Source organism: Euleptes europaea, chromosome 8 (genome assembly GCF_029931775.1).
Source record: "Euleptes europaea isolate rEulEur1 chromosome 8, rEulEur1.hap1, whole genome shotgun sequence".
In the NCBI taxonomy this organism is placed as follows: Eukaryota; Metazoa; Chordata; class Lepidosauria; order Squamata; family Sphaerodactylidae; genus Euleptes; species Euleptes europaea.
The window spans coordinates 43119138-43129360 of NC_079319.1; the positions used below are offsets into that span (position 1 = coordinate 43119138).

At 41.0% G+C, this 10223-nt stretch overlaps 1 protein-coding gene across 1 annotated transcript in view; it reads left to right on the top strand.

Annotated features, from left to right (window-relative positions):
• The window catches only part of LOC130482101 (transmembrane protein 68-like), a 48270-nt gene extending 40246 nt beyond the window's left edge, over nt 1-8024 (top strand). The window contains exons 11-13 of the mRNA XM_056854916.1: nt 1697-1757; nt 4204-4343; nt 7920-8024. Of these exons, the coding sequence (XP_056710894.1) occupies nt 1697-1757; nt 4204-4343; nt 7920-8024 (306 nt within the window). The remainder of the gene's footprint in view (nt 1-1696; nt 1758-4203; nt 4344-7919) is intronic.
• The last annotated feature ends 2199 nt before the right edge of the window (nt 8025-10223 follow it).

Genomic DNA, 10223 nt, shown 5'->3' on the forward strand with positions numbered 1-10223 from the left:
GAAACAAAAGGTTGCAGCATTCCAATCAGTTAACGTTGTCTACTAGCATAACTCTATAGGTGCAAACCTAAATAGGCAGGAAAAACAGGACTCTAATCTTACTTTAGCCTTTGTGCAATACTTTCACAAGTCCCCTTTAAATTACAATAGTGCGATATCCAAAACTAAAGGATAGGAAACACTCATGTTTGTTTGAAGAGTGAGCATAACACAAACAACAAAATATTACTGATTTGTTTTTTTTAATGATAAATAGCTAGCTCAGCATTTGCAGAATTACAAAGGCACACAAAATTTTGCAAGAGCAGTTCAGAAGAGACTGCTGTGTTGTTCATCACTAACAATGGCAAAAAATTCAATGGATACCTACACAGCTGCATTCCACACAGCAATCCAATGCACACCTCCCCACACGTTAAGATTATTACAGGCCTTGTGGATGATGCCTCACCCATGGGAGTATTGTTTAACAGGCAGCCAAAACTCTTCTGGCGCTTAAGTTATTTAAAAAATGCCATCTACAGGCTGCTTTATTGTTAGGATTGCCAACCTCCAGGTACTAGCTGGAGATCTCCTGCTATACAACTGATCTCCAGCCGACAGAGATTAGTTCCCCTGGAGAAAATGGCCACTTTGGCAATTGGACTCTATGGCATCAAAGTCCCTCCCCTTCCCAAAACCTGCCCTCCTCAGGCTCCATGCCAAAAACCTGCCACCGGTGGTGAAGAGGGACCTGACAACCCTATTTATTATATATGCTTATCATACAATACAGGATATAGGATAACTCAAAAACAAACAATAAAAATAGCAATTTTAATATGTTGCATCCAGTGAGAACTTTGGGTAGGTGGAAGTAGGGTTGCCAACCAGTCTAGGTGGGGACTGAAGACCTCCCAGAATTACAACTGATCTCCAGACTACAAAGATCAGTTCTATGGGAGGAAATGGCTGCTTTGAAAGCTGGACTCTATTGCATTACACTCTGCTAAGCTCACTTCCTCCCCCAAAGCCCACTATCCCCAGGCTCCCCTCCCAAATCACCAAGAATTTCCCAACCTTGAGATGGCAAGACTTGGTGGAATGCATTGCCACGTAGAAGAATAGTTCTGATGAGCCGTGCATTAAATTTAATGTCAGATGCACTCCCTTATATTACTTTTCAAATAGCTACTTTTATGCTTTTGTCTATTTGTCAACAAATGTTGACTGATTACCCGTACAACAGATACAAAAACTTGACAGAAAGAGTGAGGCCATGCATAAACACAGGTAGCATTTATTATGCAGTGAAGAAATTGTACTGAGATGCTGAATTGTTCTGCTCTCGTTCCCAGAGAAGATGAAGGATGCAAAATATGGGCACAGAGAGGGTCAGCCAAGAAAGCTACACAGTATGCCTAGTTAAAGTACAGAGTTATGTGGCAGAGATGGATGTTCTTGTGAACTGCTTGGTTTAGGAGATACTATTGTTGAAACTGCCCCAGACTCACAAACTAACTTTTGGCATTAAAATATACACAGCCTATACAGTTTATATATAGACTAACAGTCAAACTTTGCAGAGTGTCTACTTACAATGAAAATAACAGGAAACCAGTTAATTTTTGCGTAGTAAAATAGTAGAGTTGATTATGAACCTAATTCATAGATAAATTTAAGAAATGTTTCACTATTTTTTTATTTACCATTTTAGGCCATCATCCCAATGTTTACAGAAAATGTCCGTGATGGGTATAGGACACTTGGATATATATGTAAGAAGTGTTCCATATGCAGTTTCTTAACTTCTAAGAATCTTGACTTTGACTAAATATTCAACTTTTCTCTGTTTTGAGATAAATATTCTATTTAGAAATTTCTATCTTTTTCTTGCTTCATTCTTTGTTTTCCTGTGGTATAGATTGAAGTTTTTATATGGTATATTTGCATTTCAGTTTCACTAGACCTGTAGCAACTACCACACAACTGAATTCTATGTAGAAGAAGAGTTAGTTTTTATGCCCCACTTTTCTCTACCTTTAAGGAGTCTCAAAGTGACTTACAATCACCTTCCCTTCCCCGCCCCACAACAGAGGTAGGTGAGGCTGAAAGAGTTTGGAGAGAACTGTGACTAGCCCAAGGTCACCCAGCTGGCTTCGTGTGTAGGAGTGGGGAAACAACTCCAGTTCACCAGATTAGCCTCCTCCGCTCATGTGGAGGAGTGGGGAATCAAACCCGGTTCTCCAGATTAGAGTCCATCACTCTTAACCACTACACCACGCTGGCTCTCCAGCTTTTAAAAATGTTTATTAAGTGTCATTTATTTTTCAAATGGATACCAAAGATATGTCGTGTCTACTTCTCTAAATAAAAATTAATAAAACTAAAAAAGAATCAGATAGTTATATTCATTTTCATGCATTAATAAACGGCTCATTGTTTTCACTGTGATCTAATTTAAGGGTATCTTAGGAACCCCGTGGCACAGAGTGGTAAGTTGCAGTACTGCAGTCAAAAGCTCTGCTCACGATCTGAGTTCGATCCCGACGGAAGTCGGTTTCAGGTAGCAGGCTCGAGGTTGACTCCTTCTGAGGTCGTTAAAATGAGTACCCAGCTTGCTGAGGGTAAAGGGAAGAAGACTGGGGAAGGCACTGGCAAGCCACCCCGTAAACAAAGTCTGCCAAGGAAACGTCGGGATGTGACGTCACCCCATGGGTCAGGAATGACCCGGTGCTTGCACAGGGGACCTTTACCTTTTTAATACATAATTAATATTAAACAACTGAAAAACTAAGACTACAGTTGCAAATATGCATTCATGAGAAAGCATACCATTGTTCCTAGTGATATGCTTTTTTAAACAAAAATGCCCAAAATTGGCCTGAAAGGTGTTCTAAAATGTCCTCTCTCAAGTAGGTAGTTCTATGTAGCCAGTACAATACTTTATACCATGTAAAAATTTGTGCATAGATCCACTGAAGCATCCCTGGAAATTTCTACTTGTAAGTTGTAACTTTCTCACTCCCCCCTTCCACTGCAGCCCCAAATACATCGCTTCCAATGAACAGCATTTGGGGGAACATTTGGTGCCACAACAGGAATGGGAGTTATGAAAACTGTGCTCCATGGGCCGAAATCCTTTAATCTGTGCAAACACTCCAGTGACCCAAGTCTACATATGTACACGAATTGTATTCTAACACTTCTGCTACCTGGTTCACAGAGTGCTGGAGTGAAGCTCCTTCACATAAGTGTAAGGAAAGGCATAAAAATGTTTTAAAACCAGAGCTGCAATTTATTAAATTAACTGAAACTAATATAGGGCAAATTAACCTTGACCTGGATGACCCAGGCTAGCCCAATTTCACCAAATCTGGGAAGCTAAAATATCTTTAAAAGCATCAGAGTAAGGGTCAGGGAAGCATCACTAAAAAGCATTTGGAGTCAAGGTTCCTCACACAGCTAAATTGCACATACTCAAATAATAAAATGGTTTAAAATTACTTTTAGTTTTTGAGTGCTCACAAATGTCTTCTCTCATACTACCCAAGATGCTACAAATATGAGCAACCAGGATAGCCAGTTTCCATTCGCAATTAGATAACCCAATGCTCCTCTTGTATCAGTGAGAAGCACTGAACCTATTCCAACCAACTGAGGAAAGACAAAATTTTTAGCTCCATGAACTCCAACTTTAGATATGATGGTCAACTGCTACCCAATTATGGAGCAAAGGTGTTTATGCAGAGGTATAACAATTTTACATTACAAAGCAGTCAGGGAAACCCAAAACAATAGGATGGCCAAAATGTTCATGTACATTGCAAATGCACTTCTCATTCTCTCCTGTGTTCACAGCTATCAGATGCTAACATAAACAATGTAAGAGTCAATTTGAGACATATGAAAATGTTTAGAACCTGTCGTGCTAGGGTGGCAGGAAGACATTATACAAAAAAGGAGACACTATTGACTGGTTTTTAAACATTAGCAGCCATCTTGGGTGGATATCCACAGGATTGGGCCCTGGGTGTTACCATCTCGGAATAAGATACATTATATGCTGACTATATCTTCTTATCCCACATTGAGATTTGGGGGGGGAAATTGACTGAGCAATACATCTAAAGCTTCTCTTAAAATATTTCCTTCCTTATGTTATTCGTAGTTTATTTGTCCCTAGCTCTCAAAATATGACTCCAATTGTAATTCATTACACAGGGCCATTGAGATGGCTGTATGAGCGCACTCGATTACCACTTGTTCCTATTTATGGATTTTTTCCTGTCAAGTTTCGAACACATATAGGAGAGCCCATACCTTATGATCCAAACATAACTTCTGATGAACTAGCTAAGAAGGTAAGGTTTTTTTAAAATGAATTTGGAAATGTCAGCTATTTTAACATTAAGGGCATTCTAAATGGAAGGTAGAAGAAATAACTCCTGCTTTCACCGTTAATGTTTTCATATGTGGTAACTCCATCAATTGCCAGTAGCATTAAAATGGAAGAAATGCAGTAGCTTAATTGAAGGTGAGAGTGGCATTCTAAAGCATCAAGTTTTCCAGCTGAAACAGTGAACCACGGTTTTAAAGAAAAAAAACAAATACTTTACTTGAACTGCTCTTGCAGATAACAAGGGGTGACAAATTCTATTCCACATATTGGTTGTTACAAACTAGCAGAATCAAACTATGCTATAGAGCCTACTGTAACACCAAGATGTCCCTAGACCAAGTGGAAAACTTGCTTGGCTCGAGTGGTAATTTATTTTTTTATGGATAAACAACATAGAAGCAAGAATACCAAACATAGGAAACACACAGCAAGCATAAGATCATTGTGGTTATCAGGAAGTAAATTAAATAAATGGTGTCAAATTAATATTCTCCTTGCTTCTTCAAAGTTCTTTTAGTTGGAGGGTATATCCCTCTGGACGGGACTGGGTGAGCCCAGTCTTTTAAATGACTCTTCTGCTATGCAGACTAGTCTTCTGTTGGGTGATGTACCTGAAAAGTTGGTCAGACCAGTTGGCTCCAATTACACAACCCCTATTTTAAAATGGCCCCAAATATGGGGTCCTAACAAAACCAGCCAAAGGTAGAAAAATGAGAGACACACAGAGCTGTGCATATGAGCAAAGGTGAATAGCTGAAACCCAAAAAGCCGAACATCTATAGACTTTTTGGGAATCACCTATTTGGATTTGGGCAGATTCCCAGGTTTTGGTATTCAGCCAAAAATAAAACCGAATATTGCCGAGACTGCCAATATCTGGTTTATTTTCAGTTCAGGTTTACCTATATGCACAGCTCTTGCAGTGTCCCAATGATAAAGGCTAATATACATGGACTTTGGGGCCCAAATCCTACTTATGTTTTTAGTGCTACTTTATGACTGGCAGCCTAGTTTTATGGGTGTCTACCAATAGCTGATATACATATGGAAAATTAGTTGTCAGGACCTGCATTATTCTAGAGCCTGGATGTAGAGAATCCTCAAACATGGTGGCCCACCTGCTAAGCAGCTAATGCCAGGGGAACTCCCAGTGCTACTCTCCAGCCAGTGGCTCAGGACAAACCCCAGACATCTGCCTCCCAAACCAGCCATTGGGCTTCAGATACAATTGCCCACCAGTGCAGCTGGAGAAAGTGCAGGGGAATTGTGTTGGAACCTGGAAGGGATGCACCATCAACATTTGTTTACCATAGAGATTTTAGAGGTTCCTAGAGGGTCTTCAAATGGCTATGTTGTCTGGCTGCGTGTATCTGAGCAACAAGTGAACAAACTAAAATATGAGGCTGAAACAATGGCCATCAAGAATACATAACTTATGGGAAAGTCTGAAACTGAAGACCTAGATATGACTACATGGTTACTTTCCTTCCTGCAGCCTCAGCTAGCCCTAACAGAACATAACTGCAAGGATCCTTATGGAGGAGGAGAACTAAAATGAGCAAGGGCCTGTATTTCACATTCTGGCTAGTGATGGTTGAAATTTTCGTTTTGACCAGAACATTCTCTGGTTCTGACCAGAACATTCTCTGAGTAAAGTTGAGCGAACTCATCCCCCTCCCAATTTCTCATGGCAGTGTCAGTCTGCTTAATTAGATTAGAATACAGAGTGTCCTTGAAGCCAAAAGCTAGCTTACAAGCTGCAGGTGTGAGCAATTATTACAGGCTTCCAGGAAACTACAGAGACCAAAATGTTAACACACAAGAGCGAAGCAATGCAGTTGTCAGTAGCAAGATAGTTTTCCTTTCTTCACAGGCATTCTTTCATGTTCTGCCCTTAGGCCACAGCATACCTAATAACTAGCTTGTACAATCTCTAGCAGATACCAAACAGGCTGAACAAATCAGTTAAAGTGACATTAAATGAAACACATTAATCATTTTTCAAAGGCAGGAACTAGAGTTCTAGAAACTGGACCTTTCTCTACATAATAGCTTAATGTGTAGCATTGCATTGCTAATAAGAAGCCAACCCATCTCTGTGGTACAGGTGGAGGAACAAGTATCTGATTGGCACGAACATCTAACTTGAAAGGGCCTTTGCCACTGGCTTTGAAACTGCTGTTCTGCAGGCTCTTGTAGTGCTGAGCTAACTACAAGTGGGTGTGGTCGGGAATGTGCTGTGCACATTCCCACAGCACTCTAATTGCTCTTTGTCAAAAATGGTCAAAGGGCATACGCAACTACAGCATAGGAGTTGTTTTCAAGGAAAAGACACAAGTGGTTCAGCCACTTTTGATGGGGAACACTGGGCATCTTAGGGCCAAATCAGATGTGACACAGAATTTGTGAACACAGCTTCTCACATTTTTCTCCTTTTATTCAAATAGCAGGCATGTGGAAGGTTGATTTCAATCATAACTGTACTGCAAGAGAAGAAGGGCAGAAGCCCTTTCTCTGCGTTGGGTTCCTGAATTGAGACAGCCCCGTGGAACCATTATTTGCTCCATTATGGCACTTGCTGCTACTGATACATGAACCTTTATGTTTGTCCCAACAAGGCAAATCCACAGGGCCATTTGAGGTTGGGGAAACAGTGAAGAGGAAAACATGAGCCCCACTGTCCCTTTGACCCCACTTGGAATCAAGCCTCCATAAAACAAATATTTGATAGGGGGAAATGCTGAGAACTCCATTTACACAACACCTGCCATCTTGTCTGGCCTTCAAACACAGAGACTTCCAACCAGATGTTCTACCATGCTAGGGTTGCCAACTCTGGGTTGGGAAATTCCTGGACATTTAAGTGTAGTGCCTGGGGTTTGGGAGAGGGACCTCAGAAGGGTATAATGCCATAGAGTCAACTCTCTAAAACAGAGACCCCCCCCCCAGGGGACCTGATCTCTGTAGTCTGGAGATCAGTTGTAATTCCAGGAGAGCTCCAGGCTCCACTGGAGGTTTGGAACCCTATACCATGCTTCCTATTGAATTGCCCGTCCAGCCCAGGGAGTCAGCTTCCCCCACACTGTTCAAACATTCCACCCCAAATAATGTAGTAGCACCCCCTGTTGTACCACTCCACATGCCAGTACATTTCTAGAAACAAAACCATGAATTCATATCACAGACTGGTTTAAGCACAAGCTGACAAGCCTTGCATTTGAAAATGCCCTCATATCAAGGCTGCCAATTTAAACACTTAGTCATTTGTTTTTCTTGTACTAGGAATGGAGACACTAGTTATATTGCTCTGTTATATAGCTCACTGAGTGACTCAGGTTTGGGACAAACAAGGTTAGACTCCATCAGTCTAACCTTTCTTCAGGTTGTTGGAGGGTTAAATGAGTGACAGCCCGCAGCATAAATGCTACTCTGTACTCCTTGGAAGAACATAGGTCCAAATAATAGCTATAATTAAGTGATCTGTTCATTCTGTTAACAGAGATGTATAATACATCTTAATTTCTTTTCTTCTTTGTAGACAAAAATTGCAATAGAAGCTCTAATACGCAGACACCAAAAAAAATCTGGAAATGTAATAACAGCTATTTTGGATAGATTTCATAAGCAACAGAAACCAGACTAAGGTAAAAATTCAGGTAATAATTGAGAATGAATATTCATTTTTTAAAAAATTATGAAAAGACAAGACTCACTGGAAAAGACAATAAGGCTAGGAAAAGTTGAAGGCAGCAGGAAAAGAGGAAAACCCAACATGAGATGAATTGAGTCTATAAAGGAAGCCACGGCCTTCAGTTTGCAAGACACGAGCAAGGCTGGTAAAGATAGGACATTTTGGAGGACACTGATTCATAGGGTTGCCATGAGTTGGAAGCTACTTGATGGCACTTAACTCACATACATTCATAAAAATATTCTTAAAATATCACTAAAACATAGCTTTAGGATTAGCAATATGGGGAACAGACCAGATGCAACACTGAGAATGGAGTTCCAAGAACTGTTCTTTAAACAGCTGGTGAACAATGGATCCATTTGTATCAGAACCCTGGTGTGGGGGAAGGGAAGCTTAAGACCCAATCTAAATTGGGCCAGTGAGTTACTACTTAATTTTTTAAAAAATGCTAGGAGCTGTGTACTCACAACTACTGATGCCATGAATAGTTTGGCTTGTAGTCAAAAGTTTATTTATAAATTTGCCCAGTTTTTAATCCAAAATTGCTGATCTAAAAGTTTGCTTCACCCAAGATTGCTTCATCTTTTGTTTACCAAAACTATTTGGTAAACTGGGTAAGCATTTCAGCACAGCAGTGAAAGTTAATGATATTATCTTGAGGCAATTTCATACCATCTGTACCAGATATACTTCACAATTAAGCATCTATTACAATGTTTCCTTTCACTCTTATACTGTAATGACATCTGCTGGTGTAGAAGAATATGACAGTTCTGAAAAAGTCTGGAGCCAGTTTATTGTGATTCAGATATATTTTCACCTGTATCTTGCCTAAATTTTATAGTGATATACAGGGGGAGTAATTTTTGCCGATTATTGGATGTCCCAACCTGTTATTCACATTTGATGTATGCTGTGTAATCCGTCTTGAGTCTCAATGATCAGGTGGACTATATATAATGTAAATAAATAAATTCTGCCTTCCCATGGAAGACCTCTGACTCCCACAAGCTATTACTAAGGAGCCTATCCTCCAGAAAGCATTTGAGGTGACTGGGATGAAATGAAGGATTTCCTATTAGAAATGCAGACCATTTTCTCAAAAATGTAAACTTTGCACAATTCCGAGGGAGGGAGGGAGAGAGAGAGGGAGAGAGAGAGAGAGAGAGAGAGAGAGGGAGAGAGAGAGACACTCATTTGAAGCCTGGTAAGATACTCCCTACCCCCCCACTCCCCACTGATGGTCAGGGGGTATCTGGAAACACTAATTATACAGCAAACATACACCACCCCTGTCTTCTGTTTAATTATCTTCTTTGTTTGCCCTTCACTACCTCTCCAAGGAGCCCCACGGCGCAGAGTGTTAAGCTGCAGTACTGCAGTCAAAAGCTCTGCTCACGACCCGAGTTCGATCTCGATGGAAGTCGGTTTCAGGTAGCCGGCTCAAGGTTGACTCAGCATTCCATCCTTCTGAGGTCGGTCAAATGAGTACCCAGCTTGCTGGGGGTAAAGGAAAGATGACTGGGGAAGGCACTGGCAAACCACCCCGCAAACAAAGTCTGCCTTGGAAACGTTGGGATGTGACGTCACCCCATGGGTCAGGAATGACCCGGTGCTTGCACAGGGGACCTTTACCTTTACCTTACTTACCTCTCCAAGTTCCTGAGATCAAATGCTTAGGTAGGTTTGCCAGGCTTGGCATGACAACCAGTGGGAGACCTGGTAAAGTGGGAACATGGATGGGGGGCTATCTGTGATAGCATGACATCACTTCTGGAAAAACCCAGAAGTGATATCATGCCTCTCTGAGAATCTCTGAGAACTCTATGGTAAAACCATAGAATTTCCAGTGATTCCTAGGGAGGACAGACATCACTTCCAGGTTTTCCCAGAAGTGATGTCACACCACCACCAATGGCATTTAAAAAAAAATTCCTGTTGGGAGTGCCATCAAGCACATGGCAACCCTACTGTTAGGCTGTTCCCGCTTACAAAAGATTACTTTTGTCCATCATAGCAGCCTGTAACAGGCCAAACTTGGGGTACTTCAGAATAGTCACACTGGACATCTTTGAGATTTAGAGACTAGGTATGGGAGCTGGATTAACACAGAACTTGTGACCCACAATGCCAAATGCAGCCCACGTA